This window comes from Candoia aspera, chromosome 14 (assembly GCF_035149785.1).
Source record: "Candoia aspera isolate rCanAsp1 chromosome 14, rCanAsp1.hap2, whole genome shotgun sequence".
NCBI lineage: Eukaryota > Metazoa > Chordata > Lepidosauria > Squamata > Boidae > Candoia > Candoia aspera.
In genome coordinates, this window is record NC_086166.1 from 8,196,255 (window position 1) to 8,222,754 (window position 26,500).

Here is a 26,500-nt window from a genome sequence, read left to right on the forward strand (position 1 = left end):
ATGCTTCCCTGAACACCAGGATTTACTCACATTTTAAAGAGAAAGTCATCCACATTTAGAAATGGTGGAGCAGGAAGACCAAGACCAGTATCCAGAAAAACCACAACTACCCCGTAATTTGGCAGCATTTCGAAGTCACTGAATAATCGGTTCATAGCAGCACCTTTTAAGAGAAGCCTTAGATCCGTTGTTTCCATCGGTTCCTCCATTCTTCTCCCAGAAGCCAGGCCCAGGCTACACCTCTGATGCCACCCAAAACATCTACAGGGCATCTCAAGAACCTGCTGCTGGCCAATGCTGTAAGGGATAGAATAGCCTTCCTATATTCTAAGTCCTCCAGATTTGTTGGGTAACCAATACCCAGGGAGCCATTGCACATTACGGTCAGTGGAACCAGTGGGAGTTGAAGCCAGCACTCCTGGATTTCATTAATTTGCAGAAGGTGGGTTAGAGTACCTAGAAGTGAATCTACATGGTGTGTAGTTCCAGAATCCTCAGTAACAGCCACACTAGTTGGGGCATTCTGGGAGAGAGAATCCACACATCTGGAGAATGGCCAGCTTGGGGGAAGGTTGGACTGAAATAGTCATAGTGGGCTAAAATGCTGTAGGACTGGATTCCTGCACTGAGCGTGGGATTTGACTAGAAGATCTCCAAGGTCCCTCCCAGGGCTTACCTTCTAGGAATCTACTTGAGGAAGATCAGAGCTTAGAAAGAAAAATATAAATACGAAATGAAACAAATCAGGAACAGGCAGCAACAAGAATGCCTGAAAATTAAAACTCAAATCTCACAGAGTTGGAGGTGAAAACAAATTTAATTGGTCGTCATTCTTCCAAACCTGGTAATAATTTATGATCCCAACACCGTCTTTTAGGATGGAGGCTCTTTTAAGAGCCACGTAAAACCCACGTAAAAATCATACCCGTGATAAAACCAGTCTGAGGCAAGGTGTCCAGTGCAAAGAAATATCTTTGCTGCAACCCAGAGAGTCTCACTTTAGCAGCCAGGCAAAAAGAGGGGGAGAAGGAGAAGAAAGTAAAATCAACAAGTTTGAATCAATGGGAGATCCAGTCTCATGTCCGCCTCGTCTTCTGTTTCTTGGCTTGCCTCTTGACATCCTCGAGGCCCCCTGTATCGGCACCTGCCTGTCCAAGGGCGCAGACCCCTTGGAGACGGCTGGTTAACTGAAGCAGCAAGGGAATCAACTGGAGGAACAGAAAACAAGCTACCATCTTGGCCCAGAGAGGGAAAATCCACCCAAAAGCCCAACTGTCACATGATACTGTTACACAAGCCATCTACCCACATTACAAAGGAATGTGAAACTTTTCTTGTTCACCAAACATGCATTAGGATGTAGGAGTTGTTGGTGGACCAAACCATCTGACCATCTAAACTCAATATCCCACTACCCTTAATGGACAACCGCATATTCCTGAGAGGCTACACCAGTCAACAAGCAGACCCACCCAGGGAGGTCTCCGTAGGCCACCAATCTTCTCCATCCCAACTCCTGGATGCATGGCAAGCCAAGAATGAAGACAAGTGGGTTATTTTTCCCCATTGGTGTCCTTCAGCAATTAGGGGTTGGGTCCAGCCAGCCTCTGCCACAAATTTTTTCTCACCCCCTTTTAAAGCTATCTGAGCTGGAGGTCATCATGATTTAGGCAAATTTCAAAAAGCTCCTCTTCAGGATGGGAAGTTCGGCAAAATCAAGAAGTGCATTTAAAAACACCAGGAATGAGCAAGTATTGCACCCTGAGAGTTAGCTGATGCCTATGATTGGCCAAAACCACAAAAGACAGTGATCCTGGCAACAGCCCATCTATCCAAACTTCAGCCCCAACGTCGAAGTGTTTGGCGCTCGGTACAAAACAGTTAGACAGGCCACCCTAGCAGGATGTTCACTGGGTCACCAAGAAAGGGAAGCAACTCAACCCCAAAAGCAGCAACAATAAAACTGACATAATTACAAAAAAATCTGCATTACCTTATCGTGATTGTAGCCAGCTAACAAAAGCAGCAGAGTCAATGGAAGAGCAATGTAGGATCCTTGAGCAATATCTTGCTCTGGCAGTTTTCTCTGAAAAGGAAGACGTCTGTAGTCTTAGAATACTTTCGATACAGTTGTTTAGGGGCACAGAAAAATCCCCCACCTTTCCAAGAACAGTGGTGTTACACTGCCCCATACAGATCAACAAAGACATCATACCATAGCGACTTTCTCTGCCTGGATACTCCATGCTTCACTGTGGCTTGTTGTGAATAAATCACCACTGGCTAGGTTCATCTACCAGGGCAAGCCACAAATCATGGCTTCCAGACCACAAGGGCCTGCTACAAAGCAAGCCAACCATGGTTTGATGCAAGGTGTGGCTCCCACCTCTCTCTCTCTCTCTCTCTCTCTGGAAATTTGCAGAACTTACCGTGGGATTAAAAACCAAGGTGATGTGCTTATGGTATCCAACGGTGGTGAATGAAACTTGAGGTACGGTGTAGTCATACTGGGACTTCGACAGCGTGGAGTCTAGAAGCACCATGTAATTCTACCAGGAGAAGAACAAGAAGGGAGGCATTAACCACTGCGAGGGAGAAAGAAAAAAATAAAACCCACTTAACAAAAAAGAAAGGAGCACAACAAAATCTGAACCACATTCTCCTTCATTCAGCCAGGGTCCTTCTAAGTCCTGCAGGGGAAAAAGGGCATTTATCCTCCCCAGCAGATTTTACATCGTTTCTACAGGTCGTAAGTCCTCCTCTACTTCTTTCCAAAGCTCTCAGTATTGCAACGGAAGGCAAAGGAAAACTCCGTCTTTCCTGCAACTGAAGGAGGGAAAAAACCTGTCCAGTCCAGGTTTTCTGCAGTCTCTCCCATGGGGAGAAACCTCTTCCAGGTCTGCTAAGAACTCATCTCCCTGTGAAGATGTTACAAATGACAACTGGGTGAAAGGATAGGGAAGCCATTCCTGTTCCCTTCTACAAGAAAGGCCATCTGCAAGTCCTTCCTGCTCCGAGGTTTCCATGCGGACCACGCCACCGAATGTCCATCTTCCCTGCGTTTCTGAAGCCTATCCTGGAAGCCTGAAACAGGCTGAGCTCGGGTTTAAAAATCCAGAGGATCCCCACCTTCACCAACACCCACATGAAATTCCAGCAAAGGGGCTGCAGCTTTGCTCACATGTAGCCCCCTGCCCCAACCTTGTCAAAGCTCAAGTGCAGCAGTTTTTAGACGGAATGTAGAACAGAATTTATCTCTTGTAAGTCTGACGAATATCCAGTCTGAAATAAGTTTGATTTTTTTGTTTTGTTTTTGAATAGTAAGAGCACGATTTTTTTTATGTACAGTGGTGGAAGGTCTTATTAGGGGAACAGTAAGATAAATTTAATGGATTTGGCAGCGACGGCGAAAGTGATCACATGGATGTGAGATAACATTTAGTTTAAATTGGCTTTTGGTAGAGAATCGCTTTTGGGCTTTTTGCTTGCCACTAAAGAAAAAAAAAAAAGGAGTTGCTGTTTTGGATTTTGATTATTAAGTTCAAATGGATTATAGAAATGACGTTCACTATAGTTAAGATCAGAGCAAGAGCCTGCTGTGTTTTCTACGTATATCTTTGTCGTAAAGAGTCACTCCTTTCTGTACCTTCTTCTACTTATTTCTGCATCTTTTTAGTTGTTTCTTTTTTCTTTAGTTTTCTTTCAATCTTTTTCTATCTTTCCATGTTTTATCTATACTTTGAAAATGTAATAAAGTTTTATATCAAAAAAATGCAAGTGCAGCTTCTGGTCAACCCATGCTGCTTGATTGGCTGGCAGCTGCTGCTGGGGTTGGACAAGACACGACGGAGAAAACCTGCTTACGCATTCACTTGCTTGCCTACAATCACACCGTATCTTCGCTCAATGGCGGCTTTGCAAGTACTGCAGAATTATATGCCACTTGTCCCCCTGCAACACATCTGGGCTAGCGTTAGCCAGCATCTGCTAGCCCTGCCTGCTCATATTCCCTGCCTATTTCTACTGTCTATTCAACCACATTTGTCTGAAGCAGGGTTTCTCAACCGGGGTTCCGTGGCACCCTAGGGTTCCACGAGGGGTCACTAAGGGTTCCCTGGGAGATCATGATTTCTTTTAAAAATTATTTCCAATTTGGGCCACTTCACATTGAAGAGGAAAGTTTCATTCTTTATTTTTAGTTTAAGAACACTGTTAACGCATACATACAGGCCTAGACATGAAATGAATGTAGTAATTCTGTAACTTCTGGCCTAGCTTTGAGCCTGAATGGGCAAGGGTTCCCCAAGGCCTGAAAAATCTTTCAAGGGATTCCTCCAGGGTTAAAAGGTTGAGAAAGGGTGCTTTAAGGATACAAATGGAAGAAGAATTAAGCAACTTCACACCTTCAAGGAAAATCTGAGATAGAATCTAACTCAAACCAGAAATCATTTCTAAACTACAACTTAATTCATGGATTTCTACTAGATCCAAAACTTGGGTTTCTCTGTGCATAGAGCTTATATTTCAATTTTACGGGATATTTAAGTAATAGGGCCCTACTAATGTGAATTTATTATAACTTATAATTCTAATTGGTGATTTATATTGTGTTGACCATGGTTCTTGATATTCATTCATAGTTTAGAGGTTAATAGTGATTTTGAGTGATGTAATACATTTAGTTATTTACGACTAACAATATACTGGAAAACTATAACCTCCATGGCTTTTTAAAATCCTTTGTTTATGCATCTGTATTTTATTTTTCCATCTCTTATTCTTGATTTTTTTTACAGTTGTTCAAGTATTTTCTTCAACATCCAACAAAAATACAATTTAGAAAGTTGAAGTCCCTTAAATGAGTCCTGTACAAAATAATAAAACGTGTTTTTATTTTAACATTTTCTCACAAGGCCTATCCCCAGTAAAAACTTCTTATTGAATTATTATTTTTTTATGCATAAAGGAGATTACCTCTTCATCCCGGAGCAGAGGGGGGAAATGAAAGAATAAAGACTGGCCTAGTGAGACAGTGTGAACTGGGTTGTCAAGGTTTTCACTTTTGTAGAGTTTCACCTGGGGAGAAAAGAAAACACACACAAAAATTGGGTTATCGTTAAATCAGAGGTAAAGTTGGAAGTTGGGGTAGCGAAGGACCTTTGAGCGATGCGCTGACAGTGTGAGCCCCCTTAAAAAATCCAGACACCTCCATCTGCACTTACTCACCCATAAGGTGGGGAGGTACTCCGAGGGGGTGATCACATTTCCACTTAGATCAAATTGGTTGATTTGGCGGAAAGCAATGATATTCACGTTGTCAATGTCATCGCTGCCAACCTACAGTTTTGGGGGAAAGTGTTATGGGTCAAGAAGGGACAACTCAAGAGAAAATGAATGTTGCTCAGGTCAACTGCCCAATCAAACGTGCAATAAAAAGGAACATTTAAACTCCTTCATGTATTATGGGGGAAGAAGGTGAAGCGAGAAACATTCTCAAGGAAGAAACGTCAGAATTCAGAACTCCCAAAGGTTTCAATTCCAAAATTGAAACCTGGAGTACATGCCAACTCAGCTAAAGATAATCACCTCATTTAAAACAAAACTGGGTTAACTCCCAGTAATTCCTCCCTCCCACCTCCCCATGGAGATTCGTATTTGGGGAACTAATTTCCTATATGCAAAACTCTGGTTAATTGTTTTGCGTTGTTCTTTTGGGGCCAGAGCATGCCCTTGAACGGTGACCACGATCTACCCTATCAATTCATTCATTCATTCATTCGTTTCTTCATTCATTCAATTTCTGGAAAGGATGGAATACCTGGATAGCAGAATACCGCGGAAGCGCTCTTTCAATGTGATCGTTGCCTTCAGCTTTCAGTTGGATGTGATACAGACAGGATGGCTTTTTTATACAGAAAATGTGAAATGGTGCCGATTAACATTCCCAGTGTAAGCACTGTCATTATTCAATACGCAATGGCCTTCACACAAGCCATGACTTACTGAATCACAATTTGTCGAATAAGCCCCCGGTAGCTGATCACCTGACGCTAATCCATAAATCCACATTTACTAATTAAAATAGCTGCATTTACCCAGCATATTATGTTTAAACCAAGCAAGCCAACTGTGGCTTAGTACGATAGCTTTTTAGCTACCACCACAATCAAAATGCCAGGGGCTTAACCCAAACCCAAACCCAACAGGAGCTGGCACCAATCCTGCCACCCTTCAGGTATTTACCAGCAGTCCCCGTAGCCGGAATCTCCCCTCTTCATCTGTGACGGTGTCTTCTCCATAAATGCCGCACTCTCCCTGCCCTACAGCTTCCACTGAAACACCCTGTTCAGGTTCCCCGTTCAGAGAAGAAACAGTTCCATAACAGCTGGAGAAAAAGGGAAAGGTGTGAATTATAACTACGAGACAGACGTTTTCAAGGAGGGAATGGTGTCAAGCTCCCAAAGATAAGGGCAAACCAGGCTATACCTTTTCTGTATTTTTGGAAAAAAGCAGATGGGTAAGATAGTTGACAGTTTCTAAGCAAGCAGGAATGGTTCTTCAGAATTTATATTCAGGCAGACCTCAACCCCTTCGCCTTCTCTTGCGGTACTGCCCTCCCAGAAGAGAAGACTTGGACTTCTTATCTGCAAAGGCTTGCTTACCTTCTCTGCATTCCTGCCCTCTTGTTCAGATAATTCCACCAGACTCAGCCGCAATATTCCAGCCACTAACTGAGCCCTGATTGGCCGAACCTCACACTGACTGACCTGTACGCCGTACGGTAACCAACAATGGTGATTTTAAGATTCTGGCCCTCCTGCACTTCGATCATCTGAGATGAGGGTTCAAAGCGAAATTCTTTCATCATTGGTTTAAAGTAGTACTGCCCAGGACTCTATGAAAAGAAATCCATTAGTTTACTATTACTCCTCCCTAACATATTTACATCACAGAGCCAGACAGATGCTACAATTCAGTGAAGAACCCCAGCTTTGCCAGCAGGTCCCAAATTCAACTTGTCACAGCCCCAGATGCCAGTCCTCAAACAGATGACGGGACAACTGAAAAATCCCCTGCAACTTGCAAAATAGATTCAACATCCTGCAACTTTCAAAACAGACTACAGATAGTTCTTGACTTACAGCCATCCATTTAGCGACAGTTCAAAGTTATGACGCTGCTAAAAAAAAGGGACTTATGACTGGCCTTTGCACTTACAACCGTTGCAGCATCCCTGCGGTCACGTGACCAAAATCCAAGTATGTATCCAGGTATGTATTTACAACGGTTGCAGTGTCCCAGGGTCATGTGATCGCCATGTGTGACCTTCGCAGCCAGCTTCCAACAAGCAAAATCAATGGGGGACGCCAGATTCACTTAATGATGGGATTCACTTAACGACTGCAGCAAAAAAGTTGTAAAATCAGGTGTGACTCACTTAATGACCACCTCACTTAGTGACAGATGTCCTGGTCCCAATTCTGATCGTAAGTCAAGGACTACCTGTATTCTGGCTCAAATAGCTGCAATGTATCTGGCTTACAGCTAATATAAAGACAGTGTTTTTTTGTCCAATTACATCATTGACCTTGATAGCTCAGTCAGAAGTTGCTTCCGCAGAAGGACACACTCCAGATAAAAGCTAAATATGATGCCGTTTAAATGTAAACCTAAATCAGATCAATATATTTAATGATTCCTCCCTATGTATTTAATAATTTCCCCCTTGTGTTTAAATACTTTTTGGAAGGGTCACGGCCCATAAAGTAACTTTTCTTTTTGTTTTACAGGTAGTCCTCGACTTACGACCAGAATTGGGACCGGGACATCTGTCACTAAGTGAGGTGGTCATTAAGTGAGTTACACCTGATTTTACAACTTTTTTGCTGCAGTCGTTAAGTGAATCCCATCATTAAGCGAATCTGGCGTCCCCCACTGATTTTGCTTGTTGGAAGCCAGCTGCTAAGGTCACACATGGCGATCACTGTGGTTTGCACATCGCAACGTCTTTCTGTGATGTTATTTGCACAAGATGCAAGCTAAAAATAACCACAGGGGCAAAGGTGATGTGTGAATCAGCAGGACACACTCTGCATGTAAAGGTGCTGAGGATTCTCCACGGCATCTCCAGACAAAAACGCTTATTCAAGCAAGCGAAGAGAACATCAAGAACTTCAAGCTCAGTGGACCAACGGATCGATTTTAGACTGCACCGAGAGAGGAACGCTTCCCGAAACACAGTTTCAGTCTGCTCTGGATGGTTCCACTAAAGCCCAGTGCCCAGTTCTAAGAATGCCATGACCCGTCCTCTTCCGTAGCCTCAGAGGGTGGGACACCAATGCTGTACTCCAGCCATCCCCAACTTGCTGCCATCCAAACTGGACTACAGTTCTCACCCCCCACCCCCAAGGTCTAACTGGCTGGAGGAGATGACAGCTGTGGGGCAACCTTTCCGAAGGAGAGGCAACGGGGTGGGCTTTTTTCCTTTGGAGACCTGGCCAAAACTGCAAAGATGAAAGCCCATACCAGGTTGGCGAACGTCAACATCCCATTGTCTTGAGTCAGAAGGTTGGAGCGAAACATGCCACCACTCAGAGAAAGGAGCACTCCAGCAAGGGGATGACCTTCTTCAGATTTAATCTGTCCAAATGGAAAACGGAAGAAATATGCTGTGAAGCTGGTCCAGTGCAGCTCAGTAGCCCAGACTAAAGGACTAACTCGATTTTCTGGTGGGGGGAGAAAAGAATTGCAGCAGACCACATGCCTCAAGGCTGAACACTGGTCCACCCAACAGATCTCCTTCCACCCTGACTGGCATCTGCTGACCATGGCAACTGTGTTTCCCCATTCTCCTTGGAATGATGGGCTCTCATTCGGAGATCTTCAAGAGGACCCACGTCCTCCATTTCTGGCATGGAAAAACCAAGGAAGAAATGGCCTCCAGCTGGGGCACTCAACCAGGCTTAGGTCAACAGAAAACCAAAGTCGGTAGAGGGAGGAGAAAAGCTAAATATAAATCACTGTAGATTTAAACTGAAAGGAAATTGTACTACCCGCATTAAGAGGTTTCAAATGGAATCTTTCTGGCCAAAAGCATCCACTTGACTCAAATTTAGCACAGCATGTCCATTATTCTCCCCTGCCCTGAATACATAACCCACATTATCTAAAGAAGCAGAAAAAGGCAGGGAAGTTTTCCAAAAGACATGGAGAAGGTTTACCTCAAAAGTGACACCGGCAAGAGCAAAAGCTTTGAAATCTCCAATGGTCTCCTCCACAGCACTCAAAATAAACCCTTCTTTCTGAGCAGTTACGGTATATTCCAGATCGCTGTGAAGAGGCCCCACACTTTTTTTGGGGGGGGGGGGAGAGAAAGAAAGCAAAGAATCTCAAAATCATCTTTTGACAAGTGAGGAACTGTCACACTTAAAAGGTGGCTACCCAAAAACCCATCATTAACGCAACATGGTTTGCCCCAAAGTGATGCCTTCCAGATGGGGCAAATACCCATAACCTGTAAAAGCCAACACGTTTGAAGGACAGAGTTGGTGATGGTTGAAGGGAGGGAATACCAACTGCTACTACCACAGAACATGAGGGTTCACCTGTAGGAACCTTTATCATCTGTGAAAACTGTAATCAGGGGGGAGGGTGCCCCTTTTTCAGAAATTATGATCTCAACCCCCTCCAACTCGGGATGAATCTGTCCTTCCAGGAAGAGACCTGCTTTGCCGTATATCTCTATCAGTTTCCCAGGGCAGCTTTCTGAAACAAAGGAAGCGACAGGAGGAAGTGAGAACGGTGGTGAAGACGTTGCAGATTCTTTAATTGATTTATGGCACTCAAACTACGCGAGTGTTAGAAAGGAATTACTGGCAACTCGGCAAGCTAGATCACTTCACTACTACTGAAGCACCCTGAAAATTAATTGGGGAGGAGAGGGGTGTTTGTTATTAATGAATGTCCATTAAATTATACAATGCATCACCTGCAGAGATTAACGGTATCATTTAACCGGTGAGAAATTTTGGTCCATGCAAAGCACATTGCATCAAAGCTATACTATTTACTCTTCCATACATTGTTATTAGGCTGTTTTGATTTGCCTAGGTTGCTTTTCTACAGAGGAGGAAGGGTGTCCTGAACACTTCCAGTTGGATTCTTCAAAGCAGTTAATGGAAGCACTGGACAGTACATGTCTTACCCAGCCATAGGGGAAAGCAACAGAGAAGGGTTGAGAAAGTGTGCAGCTTTCTGGCTGGATGGGGACGCTCTCTCCCATTTTAGAAGCAGACTAGACAACCTGTGACCCATTGGGTTCTCGTTTCAGAGGTATTTCCTTACCAGATTCCTCAATGCCTTCAACAGTGGCAGAGCTTCTAATGTGCTGCCCTCCCTGGAAAAGCTCTTAAAAATCCAGGGAGACCTTCAGAGATGGACCTGCCTTGAAAGTAGCCCATGTTGAACTGTGTAGCCCAGTCAAACATCAGGAGTTGGCCACAGGGAATGTTTTACGACACGTTGTATTATGTCATGAAATGTTTTATGATCATTTTTATGCCATAAAATGCTTTATAAAATTTGCCAGATTTCAATTCCATGGGAGTCACGGGTCCCAGATCTTGGACACGTTCTGTCGGTTAGCTCATTTGAGGTACCTTGGTTCCAAAACAGTTGCCCTACGATGCACCGTTTTGCCCAGTTAAAAGTTATGAAGTATCGAACAGACACAAGAGTTTTAGCAGTAGATATCTGTCTGATGGAACAAGTGGGAGGAACAAGCTAATTTGCATGACACCCCCTCCGCTGTAGGAAAACCACCTCTCTAGATGGTGTTGAACTACAGCGGCAGCCAGCTCCAGCCAACGTGGCCGAGGTAGAGACATCCTTGAGTCCAGCCACCCCTATCCACTTTAACTAGTGATCATTCTCTCCGATTTCCAGCAGAGAGGATTATTTTTCCCCGATTCCCTGCTATCCAACCTGGAGATGCCTTGAAAATGCGGTGGAATTACTGCCAAGACTTACCACCACTGACAACAGTTTCTATGGAAGGTGGGTAGAAGAGTAGTTCTTTAGATGATGGTGTCACGGTGATTTTCTCCCCAGACCTACAAACAGCACGAGAACAAGGTTGGATCTTCAGACTATTCCGCCCAAAATTTCCACTCACTTGTTATACAACTCGTAGTGGCCCTGGATGCACAGCTAATGAACGTGAGTTTATTCATTACATTTTAAGTTAGGAAGTCCAAAAACTCCAAAGGGCAACAGGCACCTGCCTCTCATCCCCAGTTTAGCCTAAGCCATTATTCTAAGGCAGTTTGGAGAAACGACCGTTCCACCGTTCCTGGGAAGCTCCTTCACAATCAACACAATGGGTTTTCTTCCAACGTAAGGTCAACGTACCTTGCCCAGTAGGAAAACTCATAGTGGAATGGCCCTAAAAGCTCCTCTACCACCTCCTGCACTGGTGGCTTGGATCCTTCTTCTTCACCTGGACCTTTCTTCTCTCTCTCCTGCCGGCGGGTCTCTATCTCAGCCCGCTGCTGCTCCTGCCGCAGCTCTTGCTGGGATTTCAGCGGGCCAAGCACCAAATCAGGTTCACTGTCGATTGAAGACCTAAGAAAGGGAAGAGAAATGTTTTCATGTGAAAACCACTGCACCTCCTCCCACCCCAGAGCACATCTATTTCATCTGATGCGCCGGGGACTAAACGGAGCAACCGCCCCCAACCCAGCAGGCTAGAGATGTACTGGAGAACCCCATCACCCTGTCAAGGAGGAAGAACATCCACCACACGTTTAATGTTCTCTTCTGGTCACCTGCTACCTGAATTGCTTAACTGAAGATGTCAAGGACTGAACCCATAATGTCTGTATGCAAAGCAAATCTCCAACGCTGAGTTATAGCTGCATCCCAAGGAAGGAGCTCCAAGTCCAATTTTGGATATGGTTCTCAGATTTAAAATGGGGCAGTCCAGATTAGGGGACCTTGAAATTCATCATGTGCTCAGGCAGGAGTGAGGACCTTGTAGTCTTTCCAATATTGCTGAAGCACAATCCTCACCACCTGTCATTATGGACCAGGCCGGCCAAATGTCGTTGGTCCCAGTTCAGCAACATCTGAAGAGTATCTGGCACTCCTCCTTGGTTCTATAAACTTCTATTAAATGAAGAAAACAGACATCCAACTTGAAATCTAGAGCGATGAAGACACTGGAATATACCCCAAGTTCCTTCACTGTAAAGGGGAGCTCAAAGAAGAAATGGACTGTTCAAAGCTTTTGTACAAGACCGTTGCAAAGGAAACGCCTATGCCAAAGTCACAACTCCTCCACCATGGTCCATCCAAGAACAACCAATGCTTGGCAAAAGTCAAGAAAAGCAATTCAAGGACAGCCTTCTGAAGCCCATCAGACTCTTACCTAATGGTAACCATCACATCCATCAATTTGTCAGTGGTAATTGTTCCAAGCACATGGTGACGAACTGCAGTCAAGGTCAAGATACTTGGAGCAGACCTGGAGCAGTAATCCAACCAAAAAGTGGCATTTCAAGAAAAAAACACTTGCTCAGAGTTGGCTCGCATCTGATTTTGGATACAACAAGCTATGACCTTATTGGCAGGGAAGCGTTTCAAACCTCTGCAGCCCAACCGGTGTGTCCACGCTAGTAGCTCAACAACCCCTATAGGTTAAAGACATTTAGGAAGGGAAATATATTTCACTACAGTTGGGTTTCAAGTCTAAAACTATTGAAAGAGACTGGTACAGCTTATCACAGTTATTGCTGTTCCTCCAGTTGGATCACGTTGTCTACCCCAAGGGAACATCTGAAGGTTTATGAGGAATTTCTGGGAACTTCCATAAAATGGTTGCTAGAAGGAGGATCCTGCTTATCCATAAAATGTCAGCCTGGGGAGAGCTCTAAGCGATTCACAAAATGGCTGCCAAGGTGATCATGGCTAACACAAAGCACCCATTTCCCGCAAGGCAAGATGGCCTCACCCATCTTTTGAAGTTAAAATGTTTTAGAACCCACAAAACAGCAACTGTCTCACATCTTCCCACTCATCAAAAGCAACCCTCAAACAGCTTCATTTGAAGGACTCCTGATGGACACCATTCAAATTATTTCCCGGTCAGCCATGCTTACGTGTCGTAAGTGTAATATTCATGTTCAAATCGGTGACAGGAGCGGGGTGTTACTTCATACACACCTGGAGGGGTTGAACAAAACACTACAATGGAAAGTCTCATATTTCAAAACCGTTCAAGCCCGCTGGAAACTGGCAGAGCTGGCTAGTCTAAAAGATGCAGCACAGTCCATGGGTAGAGGCTGTGGGAAGGAAATATTTCAGAGACTCTGCCTTAACTGGCATGCTGTTAAGTCTGCCTGGTAACTTTCTTTGCAGCTTTCAAGATTTGTATCTTTACCCTAACCTTTCTGAAATCCATGTGGTTCTCACTTCTCGGTTTTTGTCAGCTACCCAAAGACAGCACAAACTACTATTTCCCCAACTATTTCAACCCATGGTGTCTTCTGCTGTTTTCCGACCATGATTGATGCCTTGCCCATCCAGCTATTGCATCGAACGACAGTTAATCTAATCTGGATTTGACAGGAAACCTGAACCAAGTCCCTATTTCTTTGAGGTTAAGAAAAAACAGAATGTTCTCTGCCTTCTCTTCTTTTTGCCCCCCACTTCTTCCCTGCTGTCATCTTAAACAGAAGTCATCAAGTCAACTCCAATGGTTGATTTGCTGTTTGGCTACAATGTATGAATGAACTCCTCTTTTCTCTGATCTGGTTCAGATATCACCTAAACCACGGTCTGCTGAATGAATCACGATTGGCTAGTTCTCACAATGCACATACAGTCAATATGCCACAAGCCACTGGGTGCTTTAGGAGTATAATGTGCGCCTCCCATTCTTCTGGCCAGCTTTAGTGGTTAAGGCATCAGGCTACAGACCAGGAGACTGAGAGTTTTAGTCCCGCCTTAGGCGTGAAAGCCAGCTGGGTGACCTTGGGCCAGTCCCTCCCTCTCAGCCCAAGAGCCAATCAGGCGTGGTAGGAGAGTTCCAGTCCCACCTTAGGCATGAAGGCCGGCTGGGTGACCTTGGGCCAGCCCCTCTCTCTCAGCCCAACCCACCTCACAGGGTTGTTGTGGTGGGGAAAAAGGAGGAAGAAGGAGTATTAGGTTCCCCGCCTTGAGTTATTTATAAAAACAATAAAGGCGGGATTAAAAAAAATGCCTTCTGTTCATCTTTATCTCCAAAACGTGCTGGAAAGTAGCTCCCTTCATTTTCAGCTCGCTCCCTAAGGACTCCTACCTGGCTTGGAGAGGCAGAATCTGTTCACCCCTTTGGACAGGTTGTAAACGCCAACATTTTCCGGTCCATTTCCATCCTGATAGAATTCCTAAGAGCATTAAAAACCCAGTCAAAAGGAGGAGAGGCAAAGATGTGGAAGGCCAAGGTTTCTATGACAACTAGGCCACAAGACACCCATGTAGTCACATTCCATTACTTACCAAGGTAATCGCATGGGAAAGAGAACATCGCAGCATGTACCCAGTCTGGCGGAACTCGATTCCCGATACATCCTCTTCCACAACTTCTAGCTCCAAAGATTTATTCTTCCAACACCAGTCTTCGTGGATAATGCTCACTTTAAAATGTTTTTAAAAATGGATCATGGAAATGTTGCCAACGGAAGACTCACTAATCCACTCGGTTTCTAAACAACCAACACTGCATGAGCGTGCACACCAGAATACCAGCAATTTTCAACAGAATAATTCTGAAAAAGGTGGCACTGCGCTCAAAAGATGAAGGACGTGCAAGAGCCTTACTTTTATATTTGCCCGGCAGGACGTTTTCAAAGGTGAAGGCCAGGGAGTTGGACTTGGCTGCAAGTTGGAGGCTGCGTTTTTCTCCTGGCCGAATGATGGACTGAAGCATCACCACCAATTCCCCACAAGCATCTGGAGAAAAGAGCAACCAGGAGTGAGAAAGATGAGCCGCCGGAGACCGACTAGCCGAATTCAGTCACCGCCTCTGGACTTTTGGGTATCTTGAGATTCCAACTTCTTGATCCAGCAGAAGGTGACCACCAACCTGGTGAACTGCCCAATGCAAGAGAAGCCATGACAGGGCAGCAAATCTCAAACCCTGTGGTTTTCATGGGCCAGAGGGGGAAAACAGCTTACCCAAGCAACTGATCTTCCCGGAAACAGAAGCCAAGAACTGGGAGAAGATCACATCCAGAACCGGCTTGGAAGCCACGGAAACGGGAAATACTTTGGGCTTTAAAGCAAGTCCTGCTCTCATTTCTGCCTCAGGAACAATGACCTGCAAGAAAGCACCTCTGGAGTCCAGGGCAGATTTTGCAGAAATTAAAAACCCCAGCAAAGTGGGGGGGGGGATCTACGCATTTCCTGTCAGCCAATGATTCTTTTTGGCGGTGTCACGGCTTCTAAGCAAAAATGAAAATGACTGCCAGAACCATTGCAACCTACTCTACTTCTCTACCTACTGCCTTAGGACCACAGAAGATTTCCCATGTTCTGTTACTGCAGTCACGTGCAACTAGCTAGCATCAGACTCCCATGCGTTGCAGCTTAGCAGATACTCACATACGATAAACAAGAAATCCTGGCTTAAGAGATTGCATGCAGCCCATTGGCCCTCACTTGGTTTCTATACTCAGAAAAAACAGGTAAACACATCAGGAAGGGGACAGAATAAATTACCTGGTGCCCCATAAACCCCTTACCTTCAGGCTTAACTAAGGGATTGTGGGAACTGTAGTCCAAACGATACAAGACTGCCTATCAACGCTTTACCCCTTTCCCTTGTGCAGCAACCCCAAACTCAATCAGAAGACGGAAGACGTTTTTACCGCAGATGGTACAAAAAAAATGGAACAAAAAAATCTAGATGAAATGAAGAGAGGGCATGGCTCCAAAAGATTAGAAGCCCCGGCCTCCCTTTTTCTTTTGAGTTTTTTTTTTAAAAAATACACTGCTGTTAGCTGTCTTTATAGTAGTAAGCCGAGAACAGAAAAACTGACAACGGTATTAGATAGTCAGAAAAAATAGACGGCAAAAATGTCCATCTGCAAGGTAGAAAGAAGCAGTTCTTAATCTGTTGAAAAATCTTGCCTATTTCTAGTATAAAAATCCAAGGAAGCGAGAGTAAACCCATTTATAACAGGAAAAGCAACAGTAAACAAACAAACAAAAAGAACAGAAATTATTAATACCTGGAGAACGTATAACCCTGATTTCGCCTTGAAACAAAACCCACCACGAGCATCTGTCTCCGTAGTCACCAGCATGGCTTTATCCTTGTCCTGTGGCCACATGGTCACTTTGTATTTGTTGATCTGCTTGATTGAATCAGGGAAGCGGGTTACAGAGATCTGCCCACAGACGCTGAATCTGTTTTTTTGAACACAGGAGGAACAAATGAAATATTCATACAGAGACTCACATATGGCCAGTTCTGTTTAGGCAGTTGCGCAGAGGGCCTTAGCAAAGAGTGGCTGGGTTTAAACTCAGATTAACAAAATACAATCGCTACATGCATGCAACTCAAAGTGCCCAATTAAGCCAGTTTATAGCTTCGCTCAAACGACAGGCTTAAACAATGTGTGGGTTCCTCTGACAAGCTGAACTACAAGTTATCCAACCCTGTTTGAGACTAATCTACAGTGTTGTAAGAATACAAAGAGTTGGCAGGATCTGATGGACAGGACCTTGTGTGAATTTGAACCATTTTCAGCCAGAGGCTGTGTTCGTGCCTTTCCTGAGCCACAGGGTGGTTTGGATTAAGCAAGCTTAAACCCCCATTGGGGTTTGAGAAATCATGGTTAACCGAGCCATACTGTATTCTGTATCAGGAGCAAGACCCAAGATGACAGAAGACGTACTGCATGCAAAACTCAGGTTCAACCCCCAACATCTCCTGTTGGAAAGCTCAAGGTGCAAGTGAATTCTTTGTCCACCTGATACCCTAAAGAACAGCTGGAAAAAGGATAAAAGACACTGAGCTCCTTAAACGAAGAATCCAAGTTTGATCTATGGCACTTTCCTCCCTCCCCAAAGGATCATTAGTAGTGCTGTAAAGATAGGGGTGCATCAACACAGAAAATACTTTCATGCCTGGAACATTTCAAAGTACAGGTAGTCCTCGACTTATGACCATAATAGGGACCGGAAAGTTCATCGCTAAGTGGTGCGGTTGTTAAGCGAGGCATCATGTGACCACACCCAATTTTACAACCTTTTTTGCCGCAGTTAAGTGAATCATGACAGTCGTTAAATGAATCACGCGGCTCCCCACTGATTTTGCTTGTTGGGAGCTGGCTGGGAAGGTTGCAGATGGTGACCACATCACCCTGTTGTAGATACATACTGGTTGCCAAGTGCCTGAATTCTGATCATGTGACTGCGGGGACGCTGCAATGGTCGTAAGTGCGAGGACCGATCATGTCACTTTTTCCAGTGCTGTGGTAACTTCAAACAGTCACTAAATGGATGGTCAAGAACTACCTGTAACTGTTCTGAGCTTGGAACATTTTGCACCTCCCTATTCAATACACTTCAGACATGCTTTGGAAGGCTCTCCTGCACTTAAAAAAAGACACTCACTCTGTTGCTATGATATCAGCTAGCTGTGGGGTATTCGGAGCAATCTTCACCGTCATGGTATCAAAGAAGAGGTGCTCTTTGTGAGCCTGAATGGTGTATGTGCCGGTGGTTATGTTTTCAAGGCGGAACGAACCATCAGACCTGGTAGTCACTGCAATGGAAAAAAGGAACAAGCAGGTACCTGTGAGAAAATACTGTAAAGGTAACCAATCAATCTATCAGTCTCCAAGGACACTGGGACTGAAATTTCCAGAATTCCTAGCAACTTTGGCTAAAGATCAGGAATTCTAGAAGGTAGTAGTCCCAACACCTGTTCAGGCCAACTTTCTCTAAGTGTTTGCAACAACATTGCGCTGCCTTTTTTTACAACTCTTGCTTCTACAAAATCTACGTCAGCATGCAAACCGGCACCCACCTTTAATCTGGCTATTCAGGATCACGGTGGCGTCGGCCACACCTTCGCCTTCGGGGCTGTTCAAAATCCTGCCGGTAACCGAGAAGCCCATGACGTGGAAGACCGGCTGAAAAGGATGAACAGAATTTGAACCCCACTGGGCCGCTTCTATCGCCTCTCCCCTTTTTGAAGCCATTCTGAACCATACCGAGCGTTCCTTTTTCCAAAAGATGGCTCTTCCAATGGAATTTATGAAAGGATGCAAATACAGTTTTCCAGAAGAACCTACCTCAATTTTGAGACTATCATGCTCTACGACAAAATCCAATTTGGAGGGGGCGACATCAAATGTAATTCTCTCCCCCCTATAGAAGGGTATCTGGAAGGAGACAGCATCCAAGGGCTTAAAATGTCTTTCAGAGGAAGGATGTTCAAATCCAGTCCAAATCCCTCCCATCCCATTGGCTACATCTATACATCTAGCCAAGCCAGAGTTCCTTCCTAACCATGGTTAGGAGGGCTAGAAAGCCAAGGATGGATGGAGAGAGCCGGACATCAGACATGTCTCCTACAATAGCAAAGTATTAGAAATTAAGTACCTCTCTTGCTATGAAAGAACCCGTTTTCAGTCTGCTGGGGCACAGAAGCAGGAAAAAGAGATTTTAAGATTTCAACACTAGGACATTTACCTATATGGTTTGAGGTTTATAGTTAGCAGTTGCCTGTATTCTGCTCTAATTAGGACTTCTCCAATATCTGTAATAAAACTAGTTTACTGCATTGTTGACACTCCAGCCTTTTGAGTTAATCAGCCTGGAGGGAATCTTGGCAATTATTTGCACACTGAGTAAAACCTACTATCAGAGGCAAAAAGCTCAAGAGATGTTCCTTCTCATTTAATATATTATTATGGTTGGTCACACAGTCAACCAGATGTTTAGAGTGGATTTGGCATTTTTGTCCACCTATCGAGTTCTTCCCAAGGACCTGGGATAGGCAGATGCTGTTGTTTAATAATATTAAAGGTACTGTTGCAGGATTATTATTATTATTTAAAATTTATCAGCCTCCCAACTCCAATGGCCTCTGGGTGGTGTACAAAACTAGAAGAATCATAAAAACAGCTAAAAACACTAAATCAGATTTCATAAATATAAACACTGCTAACAGATTTCTTGCTGAGCTCCATGAAACTGCATTAACACAGGAATTCCTAGGTGGAAATAATGCATCTGATGCCTGACACCCTCAGCAGATGATCCCATTCGATTTAATCAATGCATACGTTATTATCAATATTTCAGGTCAGATGAGTCCTGCTGGGGAAAAAAAATCCTCTCCAAGTTAAGCTCCTAAATCCTCAGCTAATTCTGAACAGAATCAATCAATGCTTTCACAGCACAAGGCAGAATTTATAGCAAACTACATGTCGCTTTGAAAGCCATTGTGCTTCCTAAGTTTCAGCCTTTGAGGAAAATCTCCCAGAAGCTTACTCACCACAGCATACTTGCCACTTGGCAGAGACTGGAAGGTAAATGTACCATCCTCTTTGGAAATGACATTGCAAAGATAGTTAAGAGAATCTTCCCGTGCAGGAAAACCATCAACTGGAGAAGCATTGCAACCCATGATGTCCTATACAAAGAGATAACATTAATCACTATTGATGATTATGATTGTATTCTGCTTTGCCCAAGCAGCTCAAGGGGATCAGTGTAACTTTAGCCTCACAATAATGAGCTAGTGACTAACCCAAAGTTACTCTGTAGGTTCCATAGTCAAATGTGAACTTGAACCAGGATCTCCACATTCTCTGTCCAGCCCCTTAATGACTGGCTCGATACACCTTAAGACATATAACCTGAATGAGATAACAGACCTCTGTGTCTGTTCAAGCTGTGGATTTGGAAGCAGCAGCTCCATCTCCTACAAAGGAATGGGAGTGAGAACCCCACGGAATTTATGCACAAGGTCCAAAGGAAACCAGCTAGGGATCCCATTCCAATTGGGGCCACGGCCCAGAGCTGAAATTGGTGGAATTTACAAACTTGGCAAAAGAGACGTGCATTTGTGGTGTTGCAGATTTCCCACTCCTGAGTTGAAATGAAGAGATAGTAACAGAAGCTAGCCAAGGACAACAAAGGCTATCTAGGGGCATGGAAGGATGACCAACAGGTAGGAGGAAAAATGGAGCAGGGATAGAAGTGTGGAGTGGTTACAAGCCAAGCAGTGTTGTGCTGACATTTCACTTGGCTAATGTATTAAGCCAAGGTTTTGCATTTTACTGTGTGGGCCACACAAAACAGGCCAACATCCTGCAATTCCAAGACACAAGCTCTAACAGAGGCTTTATGTAATCAGCCTATCTTTCTCTCTGGTTCTGTGCAGCCAAATGAGGTAGCAGAAGGGTCTGTACCACTCCAGAGAACAGGAAGGGAGAACTCTTTTTGAATATCCCCCCCAACATCTGTTCAAAATTTCAAAAGTCATCTCTAGAATTCTCTCCCCAGCTATTTTCTACTAGCAAAGAAGTTTTCCCAGAGCGGGAGCATTCAGAAAGTTGATCCACCCATTTTACAGTGAAATGGTACAATCCATTCTGCCACCCACAACAGGAACCAATAATTAATTGGTTTCCGAATAGACTCAGCCCGATGAGTCTTCTTTCATGGAAATGTGTTCATCGAGTACTACAGGAACAAAAGGCGGGGGATCCTATCAGTTAAATAGCTAATTGATAACAGTTCTAATTAATAACGTCTCACTGACCTCCTTTGCCACTGAAGAGGAAAACAGGAGAAACATAACCCCTTTCATTGGCTCTCCATCACTTCGGACAGATCCAGACACATTGTAACCGGCTACGATCAGAGGACTGGAAGTGTATGCATTGGAGCTGGTGACTCGCACCGTAGTGGTGGCCTGAAATACCAAGAGCGACTGGTGAGAACCCACAATGACATGAGATGCATCAAAGTACAAGCTTCATCCAATGAAAGAAAACATGGAAGGCAGAAAAAGGTGGCTGGTCTATGACTTTTTAAGAAATCTGACAACATCTGGATAGCATCTCCTTAAGCCATCCACTTCAGGGTGTAATGATTGGCTCCAAACCAGGAAACTGTTACGTAAACAACCAGCTACAAATTTCCCCATTATCAGCGAAGAGACTTGCCACCTTACCAGTTCGCAGGAAGGCAGCTAGGGAAAAAATTAAAGAATCTCCACCTTAACGTACCCTGGGATACACTGGTTCGATACGCAAGAGAGTTCAGCTGCTGGAATTCTTGTAACCCAGTTGCTTTCATTTCAATAAATCTCGCTAAAGACATCTTTGTGAGAACTGAGCTGGAAAAGAATCAATTTCCGCCTGGCAGCTGCCAAAGAGTCCAACAGTTATGCTCACCTCTTTCAGAGTCCAGGTGGGATGAGAAGCAAAGATTTCATATTCCCCGGGAAGCACTTTTAAAAAGGTGTACCTAGAAAAAAGAAAAGTCACTTCAGAAACCAAAATTGTCCGTGTTGGGCATTCCTACCCATTCTTGAAATAAAATTCAAAGCGCAACAGCTGGAATAGAATCAAGACACATTTGGAGGTTAGGGGAAAGAATGAGACAGCAGTCAACTGGCAATCATCAGTCAGCAGAAAACTGCAGAAAGGTGAACCCAGATCCTATGATCTGGAGGGAGTGGAAGAGGGTTTAATATTTGCTCATTTAAGAAAAATTCTCCTTGGTTCTTTAGACTCAAAAAACCCCACCTGCACTGTTTGCTTATTAGATGTTTATGGTGCTTTTGCTTCAGGAATTCAAGGGGGCATTCATAGCATTCCCTCCTCCAGTTTTTGGGACCAAAAGCAAAATTAAATCCATGTCCCCAACCAGGTATCTTCCAGAAGAACTGAAATTACCACCCAGGCATTCCTACTAGCATGGCTGTTCCTACACCTTTCTCCATCTAGACCCATTCCCTAACCTTCACCTATTTTCATAGCCTGATTCAGGAAGAGAGGGGGGAAATACAGCAACATGTTGCTGCTATTGTCCAATTCTTGGGAAGCGTGGTTTACTGCAAATTATTCTGAGCTCTAAATAACATTTACACTCACTTTCCTCCAGGTTGAGTGATTGTGGTCTGTAAGGTCACTCCTGAGCCAGGACTTCTGAGTACAACGAGAACGCCTGCAGGACCCAGAGACTGACCTTTGCTAAGAACCTGCAAGAAATTACTACAGGTAGTCACACACACACACACGCACACAAACACAACACAGCCCCACTAACTAACAGGGGAACAAAAGGGGCGTTCGACCATTTTTAGAAACCAAATACATAGCACACAAGAGGAAGACACTGCAAAGGCTCCTGAGCCTTAACGGTAATCTTCAAACACAGTTGGCTTATCAGACTTAAGAATCAAGCAGGTCTGTACAGGCAACTCAACATAGGCAACTGTCAAAAGGGGGGGGGGACCCTTACCTTCCCATTTACTGAGAAGCCAGTAAAAACAAAATTGATATCGCCTCCTTTAGTGCAAATGTCGTTGACACCATCAACATGGATGTCCACACTGGTTGGCTCTGTGAAGAAAGATCAAAACCCTCAAACGTGAATCTTTCCTACTAAAGACTAGCAATATTTTCAACTAAGAGTTTAAGGTCTGAACTCAGTCTTTGCAGAACCCAATTCGTACAGGCCACCTAGAGCACAATCCAATCCACGTCTACTCACTAGATTCATGGTAGCTTATCAAGTGGTAAGTAGGCTTAAGAATGCCCTCTGAGTGACCTTGGCAATGGAAGCAAATAAGCAGAGGAAGCAGAATTTAGGTAGTGTTTTGAGCATAATCAGTGGAGTTCTTGATGCTCTCTGAGCTTGGTTGTTGGCTTGCAGACGTTTCATTACCCAACTAGGTAACGTCATCAGTGCGAGGGAGTGTGGGGTTTGCTCCCTGTTTATATACAGTAGCTGCCCTGACAGTGTTGGTAGGGGTGGAGTTTTCTCCCTGGTGGTTCCTTGATTTGAGTATTGTCTTCTGCCTGATTGTTTGTCTGCTTGTTTGTCTCTGTGGCAGTTCCTTGATTGGGGCATTGTTGTGTGCTTGATTGTTTGTCTGGTGTTAATCCTTGCTTATCTGAACGCTGACTACTTTAAAAAGACTAGAACTCATCCCCTCCAGCAGCCAATACTCTAATCGAGGAATCACCAAGGAGGAAACCACCAAAACTGGCAGGGCAAGCTATTGAATATAAACAAGTAGCAAACCCCACACTCCCTCACACTGATGACGTTACCTAGTTGGGTCATGAAACATCTCCAACAGAAGGGAATATATGATGCTCAGGGTTGAACTGTAGAGTCGTCGGTACTCTCTGAGCTTAGTTGTTGGCTTGCAGACATTTTATTACCCAACTAGGTAACATCCTCAGTGAGAATGAGTGTGGGTTGGCTGCCTGTTCAGATACATTAAACGTCTGCAAGCAAAAGTCTATAAATGAAACATCTATAAACATCTATTCATCTATAAATGAAACGTCTGCAAGCCAACCACCCAGCTCAGAGAGCATCAAGAACTCCACAGTTCAACCCTGAGCTGCAGAGATTCTCTTCGATTGGAACTTCTAATCCGTGCGATTCAGAACATGGTAACTTGGAAATCAACCAAACGCACACAACTGGATCTCTTTCAGTGAAGTGTGAGTACACAACCGCAGCCCTTCAGAATTCTTTTTTTTAAAAAAAGGCTCTAAATGGTTTAGACTTCAGCTATTGGGCAGATCAGAAACAGAATAAACAACAGCCACGATAGGCTCCAAAACAACCGAAAACATTTCTGTCAAAATAGCAACTTACCAAAGCTCCACCCTAGGGGAGGCTCAATTTTAAGGACAAAATCCCCCTAAAAAAAGGAAAAACAGAACATTTGCTGTAGTTATAAGGCAGTTCAATCATTTACCATAAATACTGACAGGCAATACAGTGGTTAAGATTTTGGACTGGGACAAAGGAAAGCCAAACAAAGTCCCGGCTGAATCAACAATAAACCCTAAATTTCAACCCATTTTAAAAACCACAAAGCTTATCATTTACCTTTAGAAACCATTTAAGAAAAAAATCACATCTAGCCTTCATGAATTTAAGGTATATTTTCACCGCAGTAGGTGAGTTGAGCTACACATCCATCATCCAGAGCCAGCAGAGTGGCCAATGTTAAAACTGAAGAAACCGGCTTCAGTTGGATTTTCTTTTTAACACAGTTCTGCAACATAATGCCACCTAATTTAAATTATTATATAGCCCCTCACCTTATCATACAGAGGAATCATAAAGTAACCATTATTTGGAGCGCAGTCAGTTTGGTATTTCAGAGTTCCATGCTTGGTGTACAATTTAACCTATAGAAGAAACATCGGAAAGGAGAAAAATTTAATTATTCTGGAAAAGCAGTTTATTTATTATACCTATGATCTGCTGCAATCAGCACATTATTTATTATACTTATGTCCTGCTGCAATCTTGGCAGGGCCAAGTAACATTACCTCACCAGTCTGAAGCAAACTTCTACACCTTGGAGCCCGTCCCAAGATGTCTTAAAAGCCACTTCCCATCCCCTCCAAATAACCAGAGGCTCTCATCCCAAAGGTGGATGCTGTTTCTCTCGCCATAAATGGAAGAGAGTGCAGCCTTGGGCTCACATGTTGTGCAAGCCCTAATGCAGTTGAACTCTTGTGCAAGCCAGCTACTGCGGTTTGAAAAACCAGGGTTTATCCATTTCCATTATATATGAAGCTAGTCAATTGCGCCTCAATCCAGGCAACCAGAAATTGAACAGAGAGAAGAGACTAAGGATCGCTGAGTTGTTTATTATTACTATTATTATTATTATTATTATGGCCTGCCTTAGGAGGATTGTGAACAGGCAAATGCAAAAATAGTTATTCCTTCCTATTTAATAAATTTATATCCCACTATGTTGTTGCTGAACAAGTAAATTAAAAGACAAGTTCACTAAGCCACAGCTTCCTGCTCCACAGCTTGTCAGTTAAGCCACTTGGATGCAATCCCATCTCACTCAAGCCTCAAACCATGGTTCACAAACCACAATAGCTTGGTTTCCGCCGCCCCCAGTCTAACCCACACAAACCATGTTAATATTTAAAGGGAGCGTATGAATCCAGCCACTACCTCTCCCCCTATCTCTAGCCTACCTCTCAGGGTTGTTGCAGAAGTAAATTGCAGGAGAGAAGGAGGGAAAAATGGAGGAGTGAGGGAGGGAGCCATGAGCTCCTGCAAAAAACATGAAATATTACACAGAATATCAATAAAATCAAGCAATCGCAAACTTAGTGCCCTTCAAGTTACAGCAAAGGAGGGTTTTAACAATTATTATTATATTTTTATTCCACCTTCTTTAAAATTTAAATTTGGTCAACCTATTTAATACTCCAGCCTCCTATTTTATTTATTATTTTTATTGTTTATTATTTATATTATTTATAGTATATTACATTGTATCATTAGTTTATTTTGTATTACATTATATTATTTATATTATATATTTATATTGCATATTACTTATATTATACTGCATTATAGTATTTCCTTATACTGCTTACATTACGTTATATTATAGTACAGGATTTATATTGTTTTAAGTTTCTTTATTTTATATCCCGCCTTTATTATTTTTATAAATAAATCAAGGCAGCGAACATACCTAATACTCCTTCCTCCTCCTACTTTTAAATATAAATGCTATACTATAATATAACTAATATAAAGAAATACTGTAATATAGCAGATATTTACACTATCTGCTATACATCATTTATAGTATAAAAATTATTCTTAATTTAATTTTTAGTACTAAAAAAACCCCTAAACTTCACCTGCAGGTCCCCGTCCGCTCCGTCCAAGTCCCGAGCGCCGGTCCCCCCGCCCACTGGCCTACCTAGCAGGGCGGGCGCTCACCTCGATCAGGGAGTAGTTGATCTCGACGTCGGACCTCACGAAGCCCCCGCAGCCCACCACGATGTCCTCGGAGCCCCACGCCCCGGCCCAGAGGCCTCCGCACAGCGCCCACCACCAGCACCCCCACGCCGGCGCCCGCCTCCGCACCATCGCGGAGCCCCTTCGCCGCCGCCGCCGCCGCCGCACGCGGATCAGCCGCGGAAGGCCAGCGCTGAGTCAGGCGGAGAGAAGGCGCATGCGCCCGCCGCACTCTATGGTTTCCTCGCAGGGGCAGAGCGGCAGCATGGAAGGGAGTGCGGACCAGGAAGCAGAGTGGGTCCTGCTGGCCGAGAGGCGTTTTCGTCTCGATTGCTTCGGAGGCTTCCGAGAAGGGAACTTAGGAGAAGAAAGGAAGTTTGCAGGGGAAAAGGCGTGGGGGGTTTGCAAATGGTTTTTACCCCCAGTTTTGCTGGTTTGCGGCTTGGCTGACGTAACA

At 44.0% G+C, this 26,500-nt stretch overlaps 1 protein-coding gene across 1 annotated transcript; it reads right to left on the bottom strand.

The window, feature by feature from the left end:
* Positions 1-798: 798 nt before the first annotated feature.
* Positions 799-26,190, bottom strand: LOC134505447 (BOS complex subunit NOMO1-like). The gene is made up of 31 exons (XM_063315145.1): positions 26,026-26,190; positions 24,360-24,449; positions 23,908-23,953; positions 22,534-22,634; positions 22,164-22,270; positions 21,462-21,534; positions 20,825-20,977; positions 19,553-19,690; positions 18,345-18,434; positions 18,077-18,182; positions 17,662-17,812; positions 16,272-16,449; positions 15,217-15,358; positions 14,860-14,991; positions 14,539-14,675; positions 14,339-14,426; positions 13,158-13,221; positions 12,428-12,523; positions 11,410-11,622; positions 11,029-11,111; positions 9,606-9,765; positions 9,222-9,348; positions 8,527-8,640; positions 6,768-6,895; positions 6,244-6,385; positions 5,819-5,902; positions 5,227-5,337; positions 4,975-5,076; positions 2,430-2,549; positions 1,994-2,086; positions 799-1,208 (listed from the first exon to the last, which is right to left on the bottom strand). The coding sequence occupies exons 1-31, from the start codon at positions 26,173-26,175 to the stop codon at positions 1,077-1,079; spliced, it is 3,651 nt and encodes a 1,216-aa protein (XP_063171215.1). The 5' UTR covers positions 26,176-26,190; the 3' UTR covers positions 799-1,076.
* Between the last annotated feature and the right edge of the window lie 310 nt (positions 26,191-26,500).

Excerpts from the sequence above, each read along its gene's own strand:
- LOC134505447 (XM_063315145.1), bottom strand. The coding sequence starts at position 26,175 with ATGGTGCGGAGGCGGGCGCCGGCGTGGGGGTGCTGGTGGTGGGCGCTG. Across the intron at positions 24,450-26,025 it reads TCAACTACTCCCTGATCGAG|GTTAAATTGTACACCAAGCA; the intron begins GTGAGCGCCCGC and ends TTTCTTCTATAG. Across the intron at positions 5,077-5,226 it reads AGTACCTCCCCACCTTATGG|GTGAAACTCTACAAAAGTGA; the intron begins GTGAGTAAGTGC and ends TTTTCTCCCCAG.